This window comes from Gekko japonicus, unplaced genomic scaffold (assembly GCF_001447785.1).
Source record: "Gekko japonicus isolate JY-2015 unplaced genomic scaffold, Gekko_japonicus_V1.1 scaffold291, whole genome shotgun sequence".
NCBI lineage: Eukaryota > Metazoa > Chordata > Lepidosauria > Squamata > Gekkonidae > Gekko > Gekko japonicus.
The window spans coordinates 544,007-571,448 of record NW_015175978.1 but is presented as its reverse complement, the minus strand read 5'-3'; the positions used below and the strand labels follow the sequence as shown (position 1 = coordinate 571,448).

The window sequence follows — 27,442 nt, the reverse complement described above, 5'->3', positions numbered from 1 at the left end:
CGGATGGGTGGGACTTTGGGTTCCTCTTTGGTGGGCTGTGGCTTTTCTGGGTGAACACTTTCAATTGTGTTACGAAAGGACTGACGGTCTTCGAGCCGGGGCTTCTTCTCGGGGAAGGAGGCGGAGGCGGCCTGCTCAAAGCACTTCCTCTTCTGCTCCTTGGGCTCCTGATCGTGCGACTCCTGCGGCAGGGCGGGGACTCTGCCGGCTGCGGCCGCCGGTGCCGCGTCGTCTCCCTCGCTCGGGAGCCTGGTAGCCTTGGGCGGACTCTCCGGCTGCGGAGGGGCCTGGCTCCCCTGGCGCGAGTCGACCTCCGGTTCCACCGCTCTGCAGCTGGGCGGCTCTGGCTCCGCAGGCACGGCGGCCTCTAGGGCACTCTCCGCCGGCTCTTGCTCGCGGGGCTTATGGAGGCTCCTGAGGGTTCTGCAGCGGAGGGAGCGCTTCTTGAAATGCCCATCACGCTGGCGGGTTACGGGACCAGGCTGAGTCCTCACGGGTCCCCCCGGGGAAGGCTGGGCAGTGCCGTTCTTGGTATCGTCTGGCACCGAGTTTTGCTCTGGGAGCTCCTCCCTGGTCAAGCCCAACCTGTAGAACAGGGACAGAAAAGAGTTAGGGTACAGTTCCCATAGGAAGGATAAGAACATCAGAGAAGCCAGTGTTGGATCAGGCCAATGGCCCATCCAGTCCAACACTCCGTGTCAAACAATGGCCAAAAACACCAGGTGCCCTCAGGAGGTCCACCAGCGGGGCCAGAACTCCAGAAGCCCTCCCACTGCTGCCCCCCCAAGCACCAAGAAGACAGAGCATCACTGTCCCAGACAGGGTGTTACCTCTACCCCTTCTGGCTAATAGCCACTGATGGACCTCTGCTCCATATAAGAACATAAGAGAAACCATGTTGGATCAGGCCAATGGCCCATCCAGTCCAACACTCTGGGTCACACAGCGGCCAAAACCCAGGGGCCATCAGGAGATCCACCAGTGGGGCCAGAACAAAGTCACCACCCCGTGCGCACCCCCCCCCCCCCAGCACCAAGAAGACAGAGCATCACTGCCCCAAACAGAATGTTCCATTTATACCTTGTGGTTAATAGCCACTCATGGACCTCTGTTCCATATAAGAACATAATGGAAGCCATGTTGGATCGGGCCAATGGCCCCTCCAGTCCAAAAACCAGGTGCGATCAGGAGGTCCACCAGCGGGGCTGGAACTCCAGAAGCCCTCCCACTGTGGCCCTCTAAGCACCAAGAAGACAGAGCATCATTGCCCCAGACAGAGTGTTCCCTCTACCCAGTTTGGTGTAGTGGTTAAGTGCGCAGGCTCTAATCTGGGAGAACCGGGTTTGATTCCCCACTCCTCCACTTGCAGCTGCTGGATGACCTTGGGCAAGCCATAGTTCTGTCAGAGCTGTTCTTGAAAAAGGGCAATTTCTGTCAGAGCTCTCTCAGCCCCACCTACCTCCCAGGATGTCTGTTCTGGGGAGGGGAAGGGAAAGGAGTTTGTAAGCCGCTCTCCCTTGGGTAGTGAAGGGCGGGGTATAAATCCAATCTCCTCCTCCTCCTCTGGCTAATAGCCACTGAAGGACCACTGCTCCATACAGTTATCCAGTCCCCTTTTGAAGCTGTCTATGCTTATAGCCACCACCACTTCCTGAGAACATGAATTCCACATGTTCATTAAAAAGGTAAAGGTTCCCTTGCTCGAAAGCGAGTCGAATCCGACTCTAGGGTTGCGGTGCTCATCTCCATTTCAAAGCCGAAGAGCCAGCGCTGTCCGAAGACGTTTCCGTGGTCATGTGGCTGGCATGACTAAACACCAAGGCGCACGGAACGCTGTTACCTTCCCACCGAAGTGGTACCTATTTATCTCTTTGGTTAAAAGAAGTCCTTGTCGAATAACAGGACTGTTTTATCAGAAGAGCAAAAACTGAGCAGAGCCCAGCTGCAGGGGTGCTTGACCAGTGCCACTGGGAATGGGGTGTTTGCCAGCTTCATCTCTTGAGGCAAGGAAGGTGCGTGGCAAGTTAAGGTGCCAATGCACCACCAGGGCTTAGCTGGCTCCCAGCCCTCTGTGGCATGCGAGGAGACCGGCATCCCCTCCTGGGCCTGTATTGCCTCAAGCACCCCCAGGGCTCTGCTGGGACCCGGCCGCCACCAGACTGGGCCCAGGAAGTGATGGGTGTCCCTTGCCTGGACCACAAAACACCCCGAACCAGCTCTGGCCAAAAACACAGCTGGATATATTTAACCACTTGAAGGGGAAATGTATTTGCCAACACACTTGTCAGCTCTTGTTTAATCATCCCTGTGCCTCTTCACTGGAACATGGAGAGCCAGGAGGTGGAATTTGACCCTACGTGTTACCTCCCCTCTATCTTCAGAAGCAAAAGAGATGGAAGTCTGGCGAGAGAGCTGGAAACTGAGGGGACCTGGACATGGGAGCCAGAGGGAGCTAACGGCGCAAGCGCACACACACACACACACGACTCACTTTTGCCCATAGTAGTCCTCAAAGAATCGCTCCTTCCACTGCTCCGTTTTCTTCTCCTTCTCCATTTCCTGTCTTATGCGAACTTGCATTTCGTGAGTAAATTCACCTGGGGGGGGAGGAAAAAACCCAGCAAAGTGAAACATGCTGCTAACCATCAGGGGAATTCCAAAAGAACCAGCTTGACTAGAGGAATCCAGGGCAAAGGCAACTCTAAGCCTCGGTGCTCTGTTGCAAAGGCCAACCCCACATGAAACACACCTGAAGCTGCCTTATACCGAATCAGGAAATACAACAAACAAGGAAGCCTTCAATTTTTAAATCTGGCTGGCAAAATGGGCTGTATCAACATGCTGAGACCTTTCAATACAATAGGATTACCCCTGAGGAAGATTGGGGACAAAATGAGCTTATATAAAAGAGAGCTTTTTGCCAGCCAAATTTAAAATTGAAGGCTTCCATCCGGGTAGAAAAGAGGACTGGTTTGCTACTACTATAAATACGAATACAGTGTTCATGGAGAGCATTTAACCCAGCATAATACAGAAGGCTTTTGCACCTAGTTGAAGAAGACAAGACTGGCTTGCTCCTAATACAAACACTTGAAATGGAACCAGAAGATAATCTGAAGAAACTAAAGGAGGAGGTAGGCACCGGTTTGCTCCTAACACTGAGCTGTATCAAGAGGCTGATACCTTTCAATAAAATAGGATTACTCCTGAGGACGATTGGAACGAAATGAGCTCATATCCGGGCGCTCGTTGAGAATGATCGACTTTTCCCTGTACTATTGTAAAGTTTTATTTATAATATAATATGATCTTTACTAAATGTCCTGGTCATTCATATCACAGTGTTTGCTTGTTTGTCGTATTTCCTATATGGATACCTGTGATTTTCCTGGAGAACTGGGTTTTCTTCTCCTTTTTCCTCTTCTTCTTCTACTGAATCGGACCCTCTCAGACCACTGAGGTCAGAGCTGCCTACTCTGACTGGCAGCGGCTCCCCAGGGTTTCAGGCTGTGGTTTTTCTCATCCTGTTAGGCGGAGAGGCCGGGGATCGAACCAGGGACCTTCTGCATGCCGAGCAGAGGCTCTTCCACTGAGCCACGGCCCCTCTCTGTTGGGTTATTCCTTTTAATTTTCCTACACCTGGCAATGCTGGCTGACGGTCAATATCAACTGTGACACCCTGGCCTGAGAAACGACAGAAATCTACAGAAAGAAAGAAGCTCCATAAATAGTTATTTGTCAACCCAGGAGCTCCTCAACAGAAAGCCCAGTCAGAGAAGACCAATGTCCTGCAGCATTGCACATCCTCTAGGGAACACTCTCCGTTTGCACGGAATAATGCTGAGCAGGGGTCATTTCCTGCAGGAGCGCACAGGAGCGGAAATACGGCAGGAAAGAGCCCAGGGGGGGGGCACATGGAGCAAGCCCCACCCCCTGCTCCCAGCAGCCCTCAGTCAGAGCAAGAAGCAGCCAGGTAAGCTGCAGAGCCCCCCTCCCGGCCCCCCAGTCCAAAAAGAGACCAAGTTTTATTCAGGTACAAGCTCTCCCTCCTCTGCGAGGACAGATCTGCATGTCCCCCCCAAAAAAAACAAATAGCTAGCAATCCAAAACAGTCCAGTGGAGCCTGAGCGGTGGGTGTTGCCTTCTGACACACTTCCGGTGATGTCAGGGGGAGTGGCATATGCAAATAAGTTATGCGAATGAGTTATGCCAATGAGGTCCCGCTCCTCTTTTTCTACGAAATGACCCCCCCGATGCTGAGGCCAAGCGAGGCAGCCTAGAAAAGGGTACGGAACTCCCCATGACTTCTTTTCAATGGCAAATGCTCACAGGTTCTTCAGCCCCTAACCCAATGAGGCAAAAATACCTGAAGATCGCTCTGGGATGCCTTTCCCCTGAAAAAGAACAAAGCCACAGCCTCTCCCAGAAGACTTTGCTCGAGTCTGGCCTTTATGAGGCCAAGAAAGGACGGGGGCAGGGACCGAGTACACCAACCAGAGGCGGGGGAGCACTTCAAAACAAACACAAACCGGCACACCAAGCATGCCACCGCTGGGACCCTAAACCCTCTGCGTCCAGTTCTTGTAACCCACCAGAAGACACAGCGGATATTTCAAGGCACCCTTAGAGACCAACAAGATTTCCAGGGTAGAGGCTTTCGAGAGCCAACGCTCCCTTGGGCAGGAAGCCTTGTGGGTCTCAGGATTCGAATCTGGTGTTCTACTGGTTCCACTTAAGTGGGTTTCCTACAGGAGTTCTGAAGCTTCCACAGCTTAACGAAATGACAGCCGCAAACCAACTCAGCTGTCATAAGAACATAACAGAAGCCAAAGTTGGATCAGGTCAGTGGCCCATCCAGTCCAACACTCTGTGTCACACAGTGGCCAAAAAGACCAGGGGCCATCAGGAGGTCCAGCAGTGGGGCCAGGACACTAGAAGCCCTCCCAATGTTGACCCCCCCCCAAGCAACAAGAAGACAGAGCATCCCTTGCCACAGACCGAGAGTTCCTATCTATATACCTTGTCGCTAAGAGCAACTGATGGACCTCTGCTCCATATGTTTATCCAATTCCCTCTTATAAGAACATAAGAGAAGCCAATGTTGGATCAGGCCCCCCCAGCACCAAGAAGACAGAGCATCCCTTGCCCCAGACCGAGAGTCCCTATCTATACCTTGTGGCTCATAGCCACTGATGGACCTCTGCTCCATATGTTTATCCAATTCCCTCTTGAAGCCATCCATGCTTGTAGCCGACGCCACCTCCTGTGACAGTGAATTCCATGTGTGAATCACTCTTTGGGTGAAGAAGTACTTCCTTTTATCTGTTTTAGCCCGACCGCTCAGTAATTTCATGGAGTGCCCACAAGGAGTTCTTGTATTGTGAGAAAGGGAGAAAAGTACCTCTTTCTCTACCTGCTCTTTCCCATAAATAATCTTACAAACCTCAATCATGTCACCCCTCAGCCGTCGTTTCTCCAAGCTAAAGAGCCCCCAAGCGCTTTCACCTGTCTTCACAGGGAAAGTGTTCCAACCCTTTGATCATTCTGGTTGCCCTTTTCTGCACTTTTTCCAATGCTTTTTCCAACCCACAGACATCTCCAGTTGAGGCAAAATGGAATTTTCCCAATGCTATAATATCCTTTTTGAGGTGTGGTGACCAGAACTGTATGCAGTATTCCAAATGAGTTCGCACCATCGATTTATACAGGGCCGTGATGATACTGGCTGATTTGTTTTCAGTTCCGAGCAGCCTGCTCTGCTCCAGAAGTGGAGGCGCCCCTCCAAGGCCTGTCCCAAAAGAAGAAATGGCATGCTTACCATCGGCCAGCCGCTCCCGCCAGCTCTGGGCAGCGTGGGTAAAGAATTCATTGTTCAGAGCGCTCCCACTGAGACGCATCAGCCCGTCCGCCCCAGCCTGAAACGAACAAAGACAGGGAACGGGGTAACATGCACAACCGTTCTGGAAGAGCTAGATTTGAACCCCAGAAGCTTCTCAGAGAGCGAGTTTGTTCTTGTGACCGTGTGGGGCTCACGTCATTCTTTGGCCCCCAAGATCTGCAGTAGACCCGTGAAAGAATCCTGGGGAATATCTTACCACTACGCTCAGGGAGGTCAGACTGGAACAAACAGGTGATATTACTTGCAGATAAGAGAGAAATGCGTAACGCTACAACTGGCAAAGTTTGTGGCCCGGGTTATAAAGATACAGTCAAAACCTTCTCATGCAAGTGTGGGTAATGAACACTGGATCACTCTTCACTGTGCCAATAGTAAGCTATTGTTAATTCTGCTTCTTTTAGCTATAAAGGTTATGTTTTAAATGCTTTCGAGGTATTTTAATCTTCTAGCCAGTTTGGTGTCGTGGTTAGGTGCGCGGACTCTAATCTGGGAGGAACCAGGTTTGATTCCCCACTCCTCCACTTGCACCTGCTGGATGACCTTGGGCAAGCCATAGTTCTGTCAGAGCTGTCCTTGAAAAAGAGCCGTTTCTGTCAGAGCTCTCTCAGCCCCACCCACCTCACAGGGTGTCTGTTGTGGGGAGGGGAAGGGAAGGGAAAGGAAAGGAGTTTGTAAGCCGATCTCAGACTCCTGAGTGAAGGGTGGGGTATAAATCCAATATCATCTTCTTTTAATGGATATCTTTTGGATTTTATGTGATACTGGCATTGTCTCATTTTGTGTTCATGGTTTCACTGTGTGTCAGGTAGCCCTGCCATAGGTCTGGAGTGTGGAGGGGTGGCCCTCCCCTTTTCTGTCTCAGCTCTCCCTGGCTCACCAACTGTTTGCTATCTTATGCTTGACCTTGTAGATGCTCCAGCTGCAGTTTTACCCGGCTGGGAAAGTCAACGGCTTCTCGCTTTGCCTGCTTGCTTTTGCCTGCACGTGCGAGATGTATCCATTGGCTTAGGCTTACCGGGGAGATGTTTGATTCTAGTATAAGTCAGAGGCCCTAGTATTGGCGGCCATTCCTGACACAAGCTGCACACGTGGTCTCTAGTACTGGATGTACCAATAAACAGTTATCTTCTCATGAAGCCCTGTGTTGCGTGACCTGACTAAGGACCCTGACACTGTGGCTTTGAGCTAATGCAGTAAAACAGACAGACTGACCTTAGAGACCAACGTGATCCAACATTTGACTCTCAAAAGCTCATACCAAGAAACCTGCTTGGTCTATTAAGATGATACTGGACTCGAGACGAGGTGCTCCCATCAAACCGACCCCCGAAACAATCATCCTGGGAGAGAGGCTGGATGCTCTGAACACACGGCAGACGGTGAGCACTTACCTGCCGGTCCACTTCAGGGAGGAGGAGCAGAAGCTGCTGCTGGAAGGGCAGGGGCAGCGCGTTGAAGGTCCTGGAATTGATCAGCGCCCGCAGGTTTGTGTTCACGAGGATGGAGCCCGGCGTCTCAAAGTCTATATCGTCGCCCCGGTTCCTCTTCATTTGTCCTGCGGTTTCCAGAGAGCCCCATGAAACCAGGAAAACTGACACAGCTGCCGGCCAAGAAGCACCACCACCCTCAAACAGACAGCTGCGGCTTATCGGACCTCTCTAAAAAAGAGCAACGTGGCCCATCTTAACCAGCCTGGGAAGGAGGAGCCTATTTGTAAATCAGCCAGGGAGACAGAGACCCACTGAGCCCCCCTTACGGCAGTCTCTTATAAGCCATCCTCCTGCCCAAAAGACCCCTTTCACATCACAGCAACGGCTATACACAACCTCACTGCCTCCACACGTAGCAACAGCTGTTAGCCAGCATGGCATGTAGAAGGTGCTGATCAACAGTTATCCCAGAACGTAAGAACATAAGAGAAGCTAGTGTTGGATCAGGCCAAAGGCCCATCCAGTCCAACACTCTGTGTCACACAGTGGCCAAAAATACCAGGTGCCCTCAGGAGGTCCAGCAGTGGGGCCGGGCCATTAGAAGCCCTCCCACTGTCCCCCCCCCCCAAGCACCAAGAAGACAGAGCATCACTTGCCCCGGACCGAGAGTTCCTCTCTATACCTTGTGGCTAATAGCCACTGATGGACCTCTGCTCCATATGCTTATCTAATTCCCTCTTGAAGCTGTCCACACTTGTAGCCGCCGCCACCTCCTGTGGCAGTGAATTCCATGTGTTAATCACTCTTTGGGTGAAGAAGGACTTCCTTTTATCCGTTCTCACCCGACCGCTCAGCAATTTCATGGAGTGCCCACAAGTTCTCGTATTGTGAGAAAGGGAGAAACATCCTTCTTTCTCGACCTGCTCTATCCCAGGCATAGTCTTACAAACCTCGATCATGTCACCCCTCAGCCGTCGTTTCTCCAAGCTAAAGAGCTCCCAAGCGCTTTAACCTTTCTTCATAGGGAAAGTGCTCCAACCCTTTTATCGTTCTAGTTGCCATTTTCTGCACTTTTCCCAATGCTATCATATCCTTTTTGAGGTGTGGTGACCAGCCATGAGGGCTAAATGAAACTTCCCTCTCTCTCAATTCCAGCTGGAAGGGGGCAGCAGCAGGGAAAACTCTGACTCCTGGGCCTTTCAGAAATGTCCCTGCGCCACTGTCCGAAACGGCACGAGAGATGAGATGGACTGTTCATCTGACCCAGCTGGGCTCTTGCTCTGTTCTGGAGCACATCTCAACAGCTGTGTAAAGAAAGCTGCTCAAAAGCTCTTTCCAAAGGCAAAAAGACTAGGCTTTTCTTTAGCTGCTTTGGTTACAGCCACGGGGTATAACCTACACCCCGTTGATTCTCAGCTGAATCCACTTCCAGCACTGTGTGAGAGTGGGATTAGGGGCAGTGTTCCCTCTAAGATGAGTCAGTGTGAGCTAGCTCACAGTTTTTTAGCCTCTGCTCACACATTTTTGTCCTGGCTCAGGGAGGATGGCTCCAGAGCAAACTAATTTATGCAGCAGCCAGATCACCTGCTCACAACTTTAATGCTGGTAGCTCACAAAATAGAATTTTTGCTCACAGGACTTCACGGCTTAGAGGGAGCATTGATTAGGGGGTACAATTGGAGAACTTGGTGCTTGGGGGGGGGAGACGACGACAGTGGGAGGGCTTCTGGAGTTCTGGCCCCGCTTGCTGGACCTCCTGACGGCCCCCTGGGCTTTGGCCACTGTGTGACACAGAGTGCTGGAGTGGGCTGGCCACTGGCGTGATCCAACAAGGCTTTTCTTATGTATGGGGGGCAGTGATGCTCTGTCTCCTTAGTGCTTGGGGGGCCACAGTGGGAGGGCTTATGGAGTTCTGACCTCGCTGGTGGACCTCCTGATGGCCCCTGGGTCTTGGCCACTGTCTGACACAGAGTGCAGGATTGGAGGGCCATTGGCCTGATCCAACATGGCTTCTCTTATGTCTGGGGCAGTGATGCTCTGTCTTCTTGGTGCTTAGGGGGGAGGGCAACAGCGGGAGGGCTTCTGGAGTTCTGGCCCCACTGCTGGACCTCCTGATGGCCCCTGGGGTTTTGGCCATTGTGTGACATGGAGTGCTGGAGCGGACTGGCCACTGGCCTGATCCGACAAGGCTTCTCTTATGTTTTTATGACCACTCTCTCTAACCAGGACTGACACGGCTGTGCGATGGATGCTGGGTGCACCTACCGCCTGCGGGTTTTCGGAACCCTCGGAGCAGCTGGGAAGGGTCCCTTGCGATCTCCGTCCTGCTGCGCGCCGCGGCGTTGGGCAGGGCTGAGGAGCTGCTGCTGCTCTCACTGCCCGCTTGTCTTCCTGTGAAACCTGAAAGAAAGGCACAGGGGGGTAAAGCCGTGGAAGCGCCACTGGCCATGCTCCGCAGCGGCACACGCAGAGCTCTCTCGAGATCAGGGGGAAGTGCTCCTGAGCGCACACTTAGGGGTGCCACAGCTTTGCCGGCTGCTCTCCGTCTCTCCCCCTGCAAACCCCAGGAATATTGGGGAGAAAGAAGATGACACTGGATTCATACCCCACCCTTCACTCGGGAGCCTCAAAGCGGCTTACAATCTCCTTTCCCTTCCCCTCCCCACAACAGACATCCTGGGAGGTGGGTGGGGCTGAGAGAGCTCTTTCCTGATCTGCCCTTGAGAGAACAGCTCTGAGAGAACTTGTGAATGACCCAAGGTCACACGAGCCAGGTGCAAGTGGAGGAGTGGGGAATCAAACCCGGTTCTCCCAGATTAGAGTCCGCGCACTTCACCACTACACCAAACTGGGAGGCCCACATTCGAGTCCCCACTCTGCCGTGGAAGCCTGCTGGGTGACCTTGGGCCAGTCACACACTCTCAGAGACTGCTCTACCTCGCAGGGCTGTTATTATGAGAATAAAATGGAGGCGAGGAGAATGATGCAAGCCAGTTTGGGTCCCCATTGAGGAGAAAGGTGGGGTATAAATGTAGTAAGTAAACATCTGCCAAAGACAAACAGCTAATCCTGGTAGAGGGCCCACTGAAGGAGAAGGGGAAGAAGAGAAGAAGAGGAAGAGGAAGAAGAGATTGGATTTATACCCCGCCCTTCACTGCCCAAGGGAGTCTCAGAGCGGCTCACAAACTCCTTTCCCTTCCCCTCCCCACAACAGACACCCTGCGAGGTAGGCAGGGCTGAGAGAGATCTTGACAGAAACGTCTCTTTTTCAAGAACAGCTCTTATCAGAACTACGGCTTGCCCAAGGTCATCCAGCAGGTGCAAGTGGAGGAGTGGGAAATCAAACTCGGTTCTCCCAGAATAGAGTCCGCACACTTAACCATGACACCAGACTGGCTCTCACACCAAACTGGCTGGAGAGGGGATGGAGAATCTGGAGCAGCCTGGAACGGACCGGTCTACTGCACGGGTCAAAGTCAGCCTGCCCAGCCCCCTCTGGTTTCAAAGCTCCCCCTTCCATCTGGGGTCTCTGCCCCTCCTCTTTAACAGCAACAGTGTTCTTTTTGCACAAGGCCTAGATGTAGCCACTGTGGAAGTCACAAGAACACACAAAAGGCGGCAATATTATGGTTTCAGTGCATGGATGGTTTCTCTTATCCATACACTGGTGACAGAAAGCAAGTGACGGACAGGTTAAGCTGCTCGGGATCACCCTGAAAATACACCACAGCCAGTGAAGAAACCCACAGATATCTCCAGTTGAGGCAAAATGGAATCCCCCACCCCACCCTTCACTGCTGTTAAGTCAGGCATGGGAATTTCTAAGCCTGTGGGACAGATTCTCCCTTTCCTTTTTACCGTCCATGTCTCAGGAAGCCACATTCTGGGTAAGTTTCTGGCTACAGTCAAGTCAGATCGAACCACAGTGATCCACACCTTAATTACACCTTGACTGGACTACTGCAATGCACTCTACTTGGGGATGCCCTTGAAGAGTATGCAGAAGCTGCAGTTAGTGCAGAATGCTGCGGCTAGACTGTGGGTGGGGGACTGCTATTGGGAGTGTGCAACCCCCAGCACCACAGCGATTGGTAAATAAGCTCCATAACCCTGTTGGACTGGCCCTCGGGAAGCCGTGAAGATCTATCAACCCAGGGGTGGGGCTCTGCTTACCTGACGAAGTCTCCATGTGAGCTCCGTTTACTTTCAGGGGCGTCAAAACCACACGAGGAAGCATCACGCCCGTTTTTTTCTTCTGTTTGCTTGTCTATATTGCGGAGGAGACCAAGGGACAGACAGGGTTGGCAGGAAAGTATCAGTATTACTGAAGGGGACGAGCAGCCTCTCCTAGTAAGAAGGTCTAGAGAGCTTCACCACGTATGCTCAGCAGAAAGGAGGGATCTGAACTCCAGCATCACTCTTGGGCAACTGCAACTCTTTGCTACCTACTGCAAAGCAGCCAACGTTGGCAGTCGCATCTGATCTCAATGAAGATACGGGAGAACATTCCAAGGACCAAGCACCAGGGGATGCGAGGATCACAATACTACTTGACTTTTGTGTTACCTTTCAAACAGTGGACACCTTCCCATCCACCAACGAGAAGAAACCTTCACAGGAAGTCTGGTGTTCTGTTTTAATGTTGTGGGCACTTTATAGAAGTTAATTTATGATAATTTCCCATCTACTATTTGCAAAGTGAGACAAAAGTCAAGCAATAATGCAACCCTCTACGATTCCTGCAGAACTGGAAGACGGTCTTCATGTGTCAAGACTCCACAAACCCTCTGAAATGTTAAGACATGAGCTCGGACTGATTTTTTAAAAAAATCTTTGTGTCATCAAACCAGAAGTGGCTACCTCAAGCATAGGAATCGATTTCCTCCCCCCTTTTTCACTTTTTACATTTCTCAGGAAGACACATTTCTGGGTAAGTTGCAGTGCTGGGCAGAGAACCACGTCAAAGGTAGCAATGGCAGAAGAGGCCAATGTCATTTTATTTTCCCACACACCCCCTACCTGGCCTGGTCTCTCCAGCACCTGTGACGCTCCTACCTGCGAAGCTGCTCTGTGGCTTTCCCGTAAAGCAGGTGTGTTTTTGCTCTGAGGCTCAGTGGAACAAGAGGCATTTGAAGAGGTTTCGTCTAGAGACACTGGAAAGGGGAAAAAACCACCCCATCAACATCCACGGGAAACACAAGCAGTCCAAGATCGGGGTGGACGGACACTCACCGTCATTGTCGCCGCTCACGGTGCTGGCTTCGTTGGAGCCGCTGCTCTCAGCATCGACAGCATCATCCAGCTCTTCTCCTTCCGGGGCAGACAGGCTCCGAGACCACTGCACAGCATCCTTCTAGAGGGACCAAGCAGAGCCTTTTTCTCGTGCAAAGCACAGAGACTAATGCAGTTCGGCTGAAGAACAAGGGGGGGACCTGGAAGGCCCGGTATTTAATGACCAGGGCAAGGATCCTCAACAACGGTGCCCACTAACACCTCTCCTGACACCCACTGAGCATTTTCAGACAGTGGGCAGGACCTGATGGGGATTTTGCCACCAGGGATTTTTTTGACTGGCTGTGCAGATTTTTTAAAAACAAACTTCATTTGCAAAAGGCCTCCTGTTAAGCACAATGTCTGCCTGAAAGGCTGAAGACTTGCTATGAGAGTTATGCATACCCTCGACATTTTGCGGCTGGCTCCACCTTTGGCGGCAGCCATTTGGTGACTGTGCCCAACGCCCTGTGCCAGAATTCCAAAGACGCCTCAAGGCTGAAAAAGGGTCAGGACCTCAGCGCTAGGGTTAGTGAGGCCTGTGACGTCCTGCTTATTGGGGAGACGCTTTCTCCTTTAAAACACACTCTGTGTACATGAACTTAGTAGACTTCTGCTGCCACCAGGAATTAAAAATTCTAAATCTCTCTCTTTTGGTAGAATGACCCAGTGTCTGGGCACTTCAGAGGACTATGTGGCCCTGAGGAAGGACTGTTCTGATTGCTGGGATAAGTTTAAACAAAAAATGATTTATTTATAAAAGAACAAAATCGGTTTCTGGGTATTTTGAACTGCTGCTGAAGAAAGAAAATATAACTGACAAAGCTTGGCATCACACACAGTCTCTCAAACACCAAAACTCAACTCTGACAGGCTTATCTCTCTCTCTCTCTCTCTCTTTCTCATATAGCCACACAGGCTAAACCCTCTCATATAGCCACACAGGCTAAACTTTCTCTCTCATAGCCACACAAGCTGAACTCTCTTGCTCATATAGCCACACAGGCTGAACTCCCAACTACTGTCAGTTAACACTGCCATGTCTCTGGAATGTGTGGGGAGGCATCCTCCTTTCTCAATCTGGTACACTAACAATGTCTCCTGTCTGGGTTGTTATCTGTTTATACTTTTCTGACCTTGGGGTTCCAGCTGCTCCTGACCTGCTGGGAACAAACGGCTTCTATTCTGCCTGCTCACTTTTCTCCCCTGCACGCGCGCACAATGCTTATTGGCTTTTGCTTGTAATGGGGGGTGCTTTGAAACTACTGTAACTTTGGGTGCCCCGCTGCTTTGGGCCATTCTTGACAAAAAACGTTCATGTGTCATAGTTATGAACTACCAATAAACAGAATACTTCTTATGAAGCGCTGTGTGGTGTGATCTGACTATGGAACCTGACAACTACTTCCTCTGTCATACAGACTCTCACAAAAACTCTCCACGCTCGTCTCTTCACGAACACCGAATCACCTCAGTGACATCTCTCATCCCACTCTCTCAGTCATCAGCCAGTCACATCACACTTGTCTCCCTCTATCACTCTGCTTATATTACTGCAGTCAAACTAAACATTTAAAGAAACACATACACCAAAACATGAAATCATTACAAGGCCATTAGCTACTCTAGTGAGCAGGTGGAAAAAAATTAACAAGCACTCTCTTCAGCACTCCACGTGTCAGATTGGCAGGTCTTCCTGGACCTTGGAACAATAAAGGATATCCTACAAGCGGTAAAAGAGAAAGGGAAACCTGGCTGGACAAACGAGGAGTTAGCCACACTCGCTGCACCGAGCTCCTGGACCCAACGAAATTCTAGAGCCATGTTGTGTATGACCCCTCTCCCGCATGCTGGATGCTGAACTCATACAATATTCACCAGCCAGCTGAACCTTCACGCAGTCCCTGGACTGGAGGGAGGGAGACCGGATCTTACCTTCAGGCTGAACAGGCTGATGCGCCCAGGGAGCTTGTAGAAAAGTCCATCGCAGCTTCTGGAATTTGAGTGAAGCATGGCGTTCAAGCAGGCCAGTGGGGAGGTGCCACTGAGGAGAAAGAAAAGGAAGCTCAGGAATGGACCGCAGTGGATGACGGCGCGTTTCAGTGTCCCGGCTATGCCAACCTAACGGCAGCACTGGCACTTGTGAAAACAACCGTGTTGCTGAGATGCTTTCAGGCCTATTTAACGACACAAATATCATGTCCTCTGCGCCAACTTCCCAACGGAAGATAGAGCCAGGTGGTCAGCCGTGTTGGTGTGAAGCACTAGGACTAATTTAGAGTCCAGGGAGGCACCTTTAAGACCAACAAAGGTTTATTCGAGATACAAGCTTTCGTGTGCAAGGCACGCTTTTTCAAATACGATGGAATGGTGTGTAAGGTTCAAACTTATACACAGGGAAATTAACATGTAACACGATGGTGTTTAAGATAGGCAAAGTCCAAAATAACAATATTATTTATTTATATTTATTTATTTGTTAGATTTATACCCCACCCTCCCCAGCAGGCTCAGGGCGGCTACAACAAAGGCAATTGCCATAACAACCGTTAAAACAACATAAAAACAGTCATTAAACAGTAAAAACAATCATTAAATAAAGTGCGGTGCTCTTGATGTTAACATTTTTCTCAATCCAAGATGAGCTCCATTCATCAACCTAACCTGGCAGCATGCATTATTTGGTTACCTAGGCGTCTGCCCAGGGCCGGCTCACCTCCAGATCTAATCCACCGTCGAAGATGGCAACTCGGTGGTGGTACAGTGACGGCGGCGGCTCCTATCCAAAGGCCTGGAGGAAGAGCTCCGTCTTGCAAGCCCTGCGGAACTGCGCCAGGGCCCGCAGGGCCCGAACCCGCTCTGGGAGCTCATTCCAGCAGACAGGAGCCACCGCCGAAAAAGCCCTGGCCCTGGTTGCAGCCAACTTGATGTCCTTGGGGCCGGGAACCATCAATAGGTGCTGCGAACCCGACCGTAGCGCTCTTGGGGGAACATATGGAGAAAGGCGGTCCCTTAGGTACGCTGGACCCTGGCCATCAAGGGCTTTATAGGTAAGAACCAGCACTTTGAAGCGAATCCGGTATGCTATAGGCAGCCAGTGCAGTGCCTTCAGCACAGGCTGGATGTGGTCCCGTCTAGTAAGACCCATCAACAGCCTGGCCACCGCATTCTGCACCAGCTGCAGCTTCCGGATTAGCGACAAAGGCAGCCCCATGTAGAGAGCACTGCAGTAGTCCAACCTTGAGGAGACCGTCGCATGGATCACAGTGGCCAAGTCATCGCGGTCAAGGAAAGGAACCAACTGCCGCGCCAGCCGGAGATGGTAAAAGGCTGACTTGGCAGTGGCTGCCACCTGGGCCTCCATTGATAAGGTGGCATCCAGGAGCACTCCCAAACTCCTAACCCTCGACACCGGCACGAGCGGCGCCCCATCGAAGGCCGGGAGAGGGAGCCCCAGCCACGAACCGACCCGACTTAGGCCCAGGACCTCCGTCTTCGCCAGCCGACTCAGTCTGAGCCAACCAGCCACAGCTTGAAGTGCCCGATGAAGGTCATCTGGGTTGGAGTTCGACTGGCCGCCCAACATCAGATAGAGCTGGGTGTCATCCGCATATTGATGACACCCAAGCTCAAACCTCCGGCAACAGGGCGCATATAGATGTTAAATAACATCGGGGACAGCACTGCCCTCTGAGGCACCCCACACTCAAGCGGATGCCTCTGGGACTGCTATTCCCCTATCGCCACCCTTTGTCCCCGACCTTGCAGGAACGAGGCAAACCATTGAAGGGCGAGCCCCTGAATCCCCACGTCGGCAAGGCAGTGGGCCAGCAGCTGATGGTCAACTGTATCAAAAGCAGCCGACAGATCTAACAACAGCAATGCCGCCACACCGCCTCGATCCAGATGCCTATGGAGGTCGTCAGTCAGGGCGACCAAAGCCGTCTCCGTCCCATGACCCGGGCGAAAACCGGACTGGAAGGGATCTAGGACTGAAGCATCCTCCAGAAAGCCCTGTAGCTGTGACGCCACCGCCCTCTCTATAAGTTTGGCCAAATAGGGCAGATTGGACACCGGCCGATAGTTGGCCAATTCAGCCGGGTCCAAAGATGGCTTTTTCAAGAGAGGGCGGACCATCGCCTCCTTGAGTGCTCCGGGGAACCATCCTTCCAAAAGGGACTTGTTGGTAATCTCCCGCAGAGCACCTCGAAACCCCTCATGGCCCGCTTTAATGAGCCAGGAGGGGCACGGATCAAGGACGCATGTGGTTGATCAAGCGAAGATTAATCTTAGATCAAGCTAAAATTATAAGGTCAACAGCTGTAAAGCAATAAATATCCTGACATATTTACACATAATCCCAATGTATTTGAAAAAGTGTGCCTTGCACACGAAAGCTCGTACCTTGAATAAACCTTTGTTGGTCTTTTCCCTACTGAAAATACTGACTGCTAATCCAAACCTACCCCCTAAACAGGAGATATTGGGCTCAGCCCCTGTAGGTACCTGCCGAGACCAAGGCTACTACCCAGTACCTGGAGTCACTTACCTATTACTGAACATACCCAGGGAGGTGCACCTGGGCCCCCCTCACTTTCAGTGTTCAGGAGGCATCTGAAGACAGCTTCATTTAGGGATGCATTTCACCAATTTAGTTTTTATTTACTGAGCGTCCTAATTGGAGATTTTAAATTGTCGTTTATGTGCGTTTTTATGTATCTTTGCTTTATTTATACAGTAAGCTGCTTTGAGTTTCACAAGATAGCAGGTAATGTTTTAAAATAAATAAATAAAACTCTATTGAGTAGTTTTTACTTGTCTGACACTGCTTTTAGAATTACTTTCTCAAGCACTACTATGTTATTGTCATCTTAGAAGTTTTCACAAGCAGTATTATGGCAATTTCTACTACATGTGCCAACTCAATGTAATGCTGGGGGGGTGGGCTTTTAGAGGTGATATCAACTGGAATTATCAAACAGGTATTTATTTTAAAAATAAATAAGATGTGCATGTTGTACCTGGGCATTGTACCTATGCGTGAACTGCAAATTAATTGTGCATTTACAGACACACTCTGTCTTCTGGCTTTCTTCCCCTTTTTGGGTGTTTTTTACACAACTGCGGAGGCCGTTACAAGAAGACGCGATTAATAAAAACAGAACTGAAAGAACAGGCCAGGTTTTCATTCTCGGAAATAAAACCATGAAGTTCTTGTTTGTTTGTTTCAACTTGTCCAAAAAGGAAGCAGACCTGGAACGACTCCTGCTTTCTCCTCCAATATAATTTGCGTGCTAAATTCTTTTTGTAAAATTCCTTCGGCTGCCTCTGAGGTAACCCAAGACATTCTTTGGAAAAGAAGGGGAAAACCCCAGCTGCCTCTTCTACTAGTCACGGGACACTACCCAGTCAAAGACAAAATGGAATGCAGAGGGGAGTCTGCAAACCACAGAACTTGGTCTCCCCCACAGAAGTCTCTTGCAGAAGTCACACACACACACACACACACACACACACACACACACACACACACACACACACACTTCTCTCTCTGTGTTTTAGAAGGTAAAACGTCAATATTCACGCTCACCAGTGTCCCTTAAACCTCTCAGTCTGAATACAATTAAGCTCCAAAGAATTAAGGCACATAACTATTAAAGCGCTAACAAGCAACCAGCAAAAAATGTTGCTCCACTGTTGTCTTACTTCTGTAACCAGACCTCTGCAAATAACTATTTGCGAGTACCCTACAATTCTGTCTCGCCAGCAGAAACAGCTCGGTATGCCGGCAGAACGGAGTCACGAGATACGCCTCCCAAATAACATGCAGCAGCAAGATCAATTCGCGAGGCTGAACTTCTTAGAACAAAAGACCGGTCAGCGCTTCTGCCAAGCCAAATCAGATGATCAGCTGCAAACTGATTCACCTTATGTCAAAAATGACAAGTTGATTTTCGTTTTGCTTTTAACACAAGTGTACTTTCAGGAACATAACCTAGCCCTCCTGCACTCTATTGCCAAGTGCTCCTTACAAATGATAGGGAGAAACTGAGAGTGGAAGATATCCATTAGCACCACCGCCCTCCCCCCAATCTTCCTTCCTCTACTTCTAGACAGCAGGGAGTGAAAGACTGACATTAGCTGCTCTCTTGCACCCACCTGGATTTAGGCCCAATTCTTACCGAAAGAGGTACACCTGCGTCTGGAGTCCACCACCCCAGACTGCCAGAATGGATTCGCACAACAGAGTTCTCCCCGTGCAAAACAAAATCCCCTCCATGCGACGCTAGCATATCAGGAAGTTCGTACGCAGTCCTCTCCCTGAATAGCCAATTTTCCATGCATAGGATTTACTTATTCATCGGTTTGCAGGAACATTTAAAAAAATATATATTTTATTCTGCTTTTTACCCAAATAAAATGGGGCCCAAAGTAGGATATAATAAAACAAGAACCAGGAACTCTACAAAAAAAGAGAATCACCACATACCAAAGGTAAAACTAGACAACACGTTACCGTGAAAAGCGCTGGCTTACAGCAGGTACCTTTATTCAGTTTGGTGTAGTGGTTAAGAAGAAGAGGTGAGTGGATTTATCCCCCACCCTTCACTACCCAGAGGAGTCTCAGAGCGGCTTACAAACTCCTTTCCCTTCCCCTTCCCACAACAGACACTCTGTGAGGTTGGTGGGGCTGAGAGAGCTCTGACAGAAACGGCTCTTTTTCAAGAACAGCTGTGCCAGGACTATGGCTTGCCCAAGGTCACACCAGCAGCTGCATGTGGAGGAGTGGGGAATCAAACCCGGTTCTCAGAGATTAGAGTCTGTGCACTTAACCACTACACTGAGCTCTAATATGGGAGAACCGGGTTTGACTCCCCACACCTCCACTTGCACCTGCTGTATGACCTTGGGCAAGCCATAGTTCTGATAAGAGCTGTTCTTGAAAAAGAGCCGTTTCTGTCAAGAGCTCTCTCAGCCCCACCTACCTCACAGGGTGTCTGTTGTGTGGAGGGGAAGGGAAAGGAGTTTGTAAGCAGCTCTGAGACTCCTTTGGGTAGTGAAGGGCGAGGTAGAAATTCAATCTCTTCTCTTGTTCTTCAAGTGTGTACCTTTGAGATGAACTTGGAAACAAACTGGCGGTCAATGAGGTGATGCTACAATGGCCGGACTGTGTGCGAAGCAGTGAGCCTCAGACCTGTGAGCCCCGACCTGTGGCCAGACACAGATTCACTGCTATGCGTGAGAACAAGACTTTAGAGCTAGAGGGTCGCTAGGGATGGACACAGAAAGGGCAGTTCTGCTGTATTTGCTCTGACAGGTAGAACATCAAAGTTCTTACATCAAGGTTCTTAACCTTAAGGCTCTAAAAGGCTGGCGAGCAAGGTGCCCGAAAGGCCCCCTTCCTCTCGTACTGTCCAGCCCACCAGTTAGGGTTCTCTTCCCTAGCCCTACTCTCCACATCCTACCTGCAGAGGTGAGGCTGGTGGCAACCGGAGGCAGAGCTTTTTCAGTGGTGGCACTCGCCTGTGGAATGCCCAGACTTGCCTGGCGCCTCCCTCGCTGTCTTTTAGACACCAAGCCAAAATGTTTCTTTTTTTACTGAGACTGAAGGCTTCTGTCTATTTAAACTGTTCTTATGATCTGCCTGTTTTATGGATTTTTTAAGGCTGAATTTTTTACACTGTATTTCATGTCCTGGCTTGCGTTAATATTAAGTCTCTTTAAAATGATTTATTGTATTGTATTCACTTAGTGAGCAGACCGCTGGACAGTCAGCATTAGGGTTAGGCACAGACTGGCTGACAAACTAAAATTCGTAATGAATTTTAGCTGGCTTGTGGTTCGTGATGTTCGAGGATTGAAGAACTGCCACAAATTTTGGTGTAGTTCGCAACTCGAAACAAAAAAAGGCTGAGTGCCGGAAAACTCAGCTGTCTGGAAAGAAAAGCAGGTTGCTTACCAGTAACTGGTGATCTTCGAGTGGTCATCTGTGCATTCACACCCATGGGATCTAGTGCGCACGCGCTGGATTGATCAGTGCTGTAGCAAGCTCTTTTAATGGATTTTTGCGCCCAGTCCCTCGGGCATGCGCAGGAACCCCACCGCGCATGCCCAGAGGGGTGGGCGCGGACATCCCGCCAGTTCCTACAAACTGCTGCAAATCAACCCCTATTAAAAATGTAGAAGCTGACAGCAGCGGGGAAGGAGGACGGGTAGTGTGAATGCACAGATGACCACTCGAAGATCACCAGTTACTGCTAAGCAACCTGCTTATCTTCAATGTGGTCTCTGTGCTTCACACCCATGGGAGATTAGCGAGCAGTAGCCTATCTGGAGGAGGGTGCTGGCAGGACTATTACTGCATAGCCAAAGATAGAATGCGACGCCCATGTTGGTATTAGAGTTATTTCGGACGTCTAGGGCGTAGTGCCTGATGAAGGTGTTAGGCGTGGCCCAGGTAGCGGCTTTACAAATGTCCGGCAGTGGTACTCCCTGAAGGAAGGCAGTGGAAGTCGCGACAGCCCTGGTAGAATGAGCCCTGATAGGGCCAGGCAATGGCTGTTTGGCGGTCTGGTAACATAGATGGATTAGACCTACAATCCACCTCGACAGGCGCTGAGCCGTGATGTGAGTACCCAGCCGTGGAGAAGCATATGAGATGAATAGTTGTGAGTCTCGTCTAGTTGGGAGTGTTCTGTTAACGTAGAACAGGAGAGCATGTTTCACGTCTAAAGTGTGTAATAACTTTTCTTCCGCTGATGTTGGATTTGGGAAGAAGGGAGGAAGACCTCTGCCTGCAGGTGGAACTCTGACACCACCTTCGGCAGGAAGGAGATGTCTGGGACGAAGCGGACTCCATCTGGCAGAAACAACAGGAAAGGGGTATCATGGCGGAAGGCCAACATTTCTGCCACTCGCCTAGCCGAGGTAATGGCAATTAAAAAGGCTGCTTTCCATGCCAGGAGTTTGAGGTCGCATTGTTGCAAGCGGCTCAAAGGGCTTCCTCGAAAGCTGGCGGAGAACAAGGGGAAGGTCCCAAGGAGCGACTGGAGTTTTGACAGGAGGGTAGAGGTGTAAGAAACCCTTTAAAAATCATTTTGAAATAGGATGGGGAAACAACGTACATCCGTCAACTAGAACATGGCAGGCCAAAAGGGCGGCCAAATAAACTCGTAACGATGAATGGGAAAGTCCCGAGTCAGCTAGGGTGAGGAGGAATTGGAAGACTCGCTTGAGACCTACTGAGGTGGCTCGAGGGGTGTCATTTCCAAGCGAAGAACAGAACCAACGGCATTTATAATCGTAGGACCTCCGCGTACTGGGTTTCCTGGAATTCAACAGGACATTCCTTACACGGGCGGAGAAGCCGGTGACATTATTCTCCATGCCGTCAATTTCAGCTGTGGTATGTCGTGATGTAGGACGGGGGAGTCGGGGAGGAGGAGGAGGTCCCGAGCTGGAGGGAATTGATGGTAAGTTCCCTGTGATAGCTCGAGGATTGTTGAAAACCAAGGTTGTCTTGGCCACCATGGAGTTATGATGATACAGTCCGTGGCGTCGTTGAGAATCTTGTGGACCACTCTCAGAAGCAGAGGTAAGGGGGGGAACAGGTAAAGAAGTCCCGTAGACCAAGGGTAAAGGAGGCTGTCTCCAGAGATTGTGGGTCTTTGCCTCCTCGACTGCAGAACAGAGGACAGTTTTTGTTGTTTCGTGTGGCAAAGACGTCGACTTGGGGAACTCCCCACTTGTAGAAGAGTGGGAGGAGGTATTTTGGGTTCATCCCCCACTCATGGAGGCTGAGTCCCGCTCGACTTAGATGGTCTGCCTGCACGTTCATGTGACCGGGAATGTGAGTGGCCACAAGGAATATATTGTTGGCGATGCATAAGTCCCACAATTGGATGGCAAGGTTGCATAGGCGAAGGGACACTGTGCCTCTCTGCCCGTTGACATAAGAAAGCGCTGTGGTGTAGTCCGTGAGGACCGTGACACATTTTCCTTTGATCAACAGTAGGAAGCTGGCTACAGCATGTCGTATAGCCAGCAGTTCTAAGAAGTTTATGTGACGCTTCCTCATCTGTGCGTCCCATTTGTCTCCAACAGAGAGGCCCATAGAGTGTGCACCCCATCCCGTCAGGGAAGCGTCCGTCGTTATGGTGAACTATGTCGTAAACAGAATCTGTTGCCTGCGGATGTTGCTGGACAACAGAGAGACCTAAAGAGTGGGCCATTCTCTTGACTAGATCAGTGTAAGAGGTAAGGTTGTCCGATGGAGATACAGGTAAGTCCTCCACGACATCTTGGTTGGGAGATGTATGGTCAGGAGAGGTATGAGCCTCAGAAGCCTCTGTATCTGAGTCCTCCTCAATGAAGTCAGAGGAGTCTTGTAGTGGTGTGTGGACCGAAGTGTCCTGTTGAGAAGGTACTGGTTTTGTTTGGACAACAGGAGCGACAGGGTTCGTAGTGACAGGAGGATTGAGAGGACGACTCGGTTCCAGAGTATTGTGGGACGGATCGACTTTAGGAGGACGCAACAGAAATGCTGAAGGTCTCGACTTGTGTGGGTTATCTCAACCTATGAACGGAATGGGTCGAGTAGTGATCCCAATCGGAATAGCCCACTGGAGTCAACCACGGCATGGACGGTGGATAAGCCCCGTAGAGGTACCTCAACTGTCGTTGATCCCACAACACTGGTGGTGGGGGAGGTAGGAAGACTCTGGAGCAGCAGCTTCTGGACCATGGACGTCTGGGAGACAAGGCAGTAGCTTGTCTACGGGAATTGTCCCTGTAATGTTGGTCGTCGATATTGACAGATTGAGTGTGCAGACGTGGAGGGTGACGCTGCATATCACAGGAGGTATATCGGTGCCGACGTGGATCGATGTCAGGAGCTTCCGATACCGTTGATGTCGACGACGGAGAAGGAGACGGAGAATGCTCTGCATCCATCTGATGACTTAGGAGCTCTACCGTTTCAATGTCGGAGTAAGGAGGCTCCATTTGCTGGACAGGGGAGTCCAATACCTGGATAGTCGGTATCGGTGGAGGGACTTGGGCCTCCGATATCAATACTGCCGGTGGAGCGGGAGGCACTATAGGGGCATCACCCAGTGCAAGCACCGCTTCCTTCCCCTTCTTCACCGCCTTAAGGAACTTGGAGGTGCCCTTCTTCGCGGACTTATGCTCTGTACTTGCCTTAGTCTTATTTTTAATTGGCGTGGAGGCGGACGATCGTGTCTTCGATGTCGAGGGCTTCGGTGTCGGGCGGTCGACATCGGAGGACGGTCTCTCCTCCATCGTTGAGGCAGGAGAAAGGGCCGATTCAAGCAGTGGCACTTTAAGGCGCGCAGCGCAGTTCTTTCTCATTTGGTTAGAGAAATGAGCGCAGTGACGACAGGACTCTGGCTTGTGAGACTCTCCAAGGCAAAAAATGCAGAGGGTATGACGGTCAGGAGGAGCATGTTTGCTACCACGTTTGCATCTATTGAAAAATCCCCACTTCTTCTCCATAAAGAAGAGAAGTGGAGGGAACGGTTGAAAGGGGGGGGCGTAGCCCAAAGGCCTACGGTAAATTCCCCTCAGACGAAAGTAAAGTTTTTTAAAAAAGTTTTTTAAAGAACAAATCACTAAAAACGATAAAATAAAGAGTGGAAATAATTCCTAAGAGCTGTGAGGCAAAAGCGAACAGCGAACCGATCAGACCGACGAAGAAAAAGGTCTTTCCAACGTGGCGGTAAGAAAGGAACTGGCAGGATGTCCGCACCCACCCCTCTGGGCATGCGCGGTAGGGTTCCTGCGCATGCCCGAGGGACTGGGCGCAAAAATCCATTAAAAGAGCTTGCTACAGCACCGATCGATCCAGCGCGTGCGCACTAGATCCCATGGGTGTGAAGCACAGAGACCATGTCGAAGATCAGGGGTTTAAACTTTAAATGTCTCGTGGCCTGATACCGACCAGGTCAGTTCGCGAACCAAACTCACGATTCTTTTTTTTTTTAATTGCCCCCAAAGGGGCAGGGTTTTATTAATTTTCCACATAACATACACAAACAATCATAACATATAGATACATATACATACATACTAACAGTACAAACAGATACATGGAGGTTATTTTCAATTTTACTAATATTTATACTGATGCCTATTCCACCTTAATAACAATTTCTCATGAACTGTGTAAGCAACTTTTCTGCCTCTATCATCCTAACAGGTATATATTTCATTTAGTAAACTCTTAGTCTGTGTCTTGCAAGCCTGCCTACATATATTTATCATACCAATTATAGAACCGTGACCAAGTATTCTGGAATTTATTTATTTATTTATTTATTTATTTTTACATTTATATCCCGCCTTCCCCGGAGGCTCAGGGCGGCTAACAACATGTAGTTGATAAAACAATAAAACAGTAAAAAACGATACAAATATTAAAATTACATCTATTGTGCCTTTTATCAATAAAGTCAATTTATCCAATTCCGCAGCCTCCAAGATTTTATTTACTAGTTCTCGTTTTGTTGGTATCTCCGGTAATTTCCAATATTTTGCATAGAGCTTTTGCAAGATTTCGTGTACCATTACCCAATATTTCTTAGATCTTTCACAATGCCACCACATGTGGTAAAATGAGCCAACCTTATTTTCACATTTCCAACACTTATTCGAACATTTCGGGTCAATTTTAGCTAACCTTTCAGGTGTTACATACCATCTATAAAACATTTTATATATGTTTTCTTTATATGGAATAGCTTTCGTAATCCTAATATTTTTCTTCCATATTTGATCCCACTGCTCTAAATTAACAGCATGCCCAATATTCTGCCCCCATTGAATCATATTCCATTTTATTAAATCATCAAGTAACACATAAAATCTTCGTAAAAGCTTCTGATCCATAGATGTCATAATCTTTTCAATCTCTATAAGGTTTTTATGAAATCCGATTCTCTTGTCTTTAGTAAATCTGGATTCTATTTGAGCTCTTTGCCACCATGGTAGGTCTTCTAATGGTTTCAACCGATCTTCGGAGTCCAATATATCCAAATACCTTCTTGGTAATTCTTCCTAGTATGCATTTGGGAGAGTGATGGCTTCTAGTGGAACAGTCAATTTTGAGATTTTTATATAAAAATGCTTATGTATGTTTTCCCATACTTTCATTATGCTTATGGGTTTGTGATTTAGCCCATGAACCGAACCACAAAAATGTGGTTTGTGCCCATCCCTATATGCCTTCTAAATAAAGCTGTCTGGTCAAATTTATCTTCAGAAGTGGATGAAAAAAGATCAAATGAACACCCTTCTCCAGACACGTAACCAAAGAAGCATCTTTTTATAAGTGGGATGCAATGCTCCCTCTAAGTTGTGGAGTCTTGTGAGCAAAAATTTTACTTTGTGAACTACTGGCATTAAAGCTGTGAGCGAGTGATTTAGCTGCTGCATACATTAGTTTGCTCTGGAGCCATCCTTCTAGAGCTAAGACAAAAATGTGTAAGCTGGAGGCTAAAAGGCCGTGAGCTAGCTCACACTAACTCAGCTTAGAAGGAATACTGGTGGGATGTAAAGGGATGGAAACATTATTATGATACGTATTTTACAATGCTGAGGGGAAACGAGCGGGGTAAAACCTTAACCAGCCTCCATTCTATGTGGCCCAGAATAAAATGAGATTCAGTAACGCTGAATCGCAGCCAGTGTACTGCTTTGATTTCCTGAATTTGATATCAGTGCACAGAATGGAAGATTTGTATTCACTTACCGTGAAGCTTCCTTCTCGGTGGTCCACAGTGGGGCAGTCCTTGACTCCTTACTCCTAGGACTGCCCCACTCCTGGACCACCGGAGAAAGTTCCCTTTGCCATGCTGTGCAATTTCTCCAATTACTTCTTTCTGCAAAAGGGTGCGCAAAAGATTATGGAAAAAGAAAATAAAATTTTAAAAATTTATTATGGAACGTTTTATTTTAACGTGATGAATAAAATATTTTAAGACAAGGTGTTCAAATATTTTCCAAATCATTTCTAAAAAATATGTATGGTATCAGATTGATCTAATTTCTGTGCACTGAGGACAAGCAAGCTGTAGGTTACAAACTGAACTCTCCAATGCAAGAACAAGATGCATTTCTTCCTTTAGGAGGTGCTATTGTCAGAAGAAAATAAAAAGGTTTCAGTTTTGTTTTTGCATGTGGGTGGGTATTCTGTTTGTAATAATTGTTTGGATACACTATATTTTTAATATGCTAGTTGTGATAATTTCATGCCAAGTAAAAATGTCCATAGTCATATTTTATGTTCCTAAAGTAACAGAATGACTTTCAATCTAGAAAAGACCAATGAAATGCTAATGTAGCATTTTTTTCAATTTTTCCGAAAATTTCCGTTTTCCCCCGGAAAAAACCCGGGTTTTTTTTCCGAGCTTCAAAATTTCCGGAAAATTTTACATCTCTACTCCTAGGACTGCTCCACTCTGGACCACCGAGAAGGAAGCTTCACGGTAAGTGAATACAAATCTTCCATTCTCTCTCTGATGAAGCTGTTTAGTTTGTTGGAGATAGATACCTGCAGAGGAAAAAGGTAGCCCAGTGACAGAGATGGTTCGTTACGATTTCCAAAGACTCTGTTGGACACTGAGTACACACGAGCGCTTAATCTGCAAAATAAAAACAAAACAACCCTGTCCCCCAAAGAGACCGTGATACGGACAGGCCAAAGAATGCCCTTTCCTTATGTCCCCGGTGGAGACTTTGTGCAGTGGCTCCATCCCTGCTCAGAAGTAATCCACCTTCTGCAGGTATGCAGTGATCCCACAGTGATGCCGGTGACATGGGGAGA

At 49.2% G+C, this 27,442-nt stretch overlaps 1 protein-coding gene across 1 annotated transcript in view; it reads right to left on the bottom strand.

Annotated features, from left to right (window-relative positions):
• The window catches only part of ASXL1 (additional sex combs like 1, transcriptional regulator), a 56,682-nt gene that overhangs the window by 4,444 nt on the left and 24,796 nt on the right, over positions 1 to 27,442 (bottom strand). Inside the window, exons 3-11 of the mRNA XM_015426170.1 lie at positions 14,536 to 14,644; positions 12,562 to 12,682; positions 12,385 to 12,482; positions 11,503 to 11,596; positions 9,595 to 9,729; positions 7,291 to 7,454; positions 5,819 to 5,915; positions 2,492 to 2,597; positions 1 to 585 (exon numbers count right to left, since the gene is read on the bottom strand). Of these exons, the coding sequence (XP_015281656.1) occupies positions 1 to 585; positions 2,492 to 2,597; positions 5,819 to 5,915; positions 7,291 to 7,454; positions 9,595 to 9,729; positions 11,503 to 11,596; positions 12,385 to 12,482; positions 12,562 to 12,682; positions 14,536 to 14,644 (1,509 nt within the window). The remainder of the gene's footprint in view (positions 586 to 2,491; positions 2,598 to 5,818; positions 5,916 to 7,290; positions 7,455 to 9,594; positions 9,730 to 11,502; positions 11,597 to 12,384; positions 12,483 to 12,561; positions 12,683 to 14,535; positions 14,645 to 27,442) is intronic.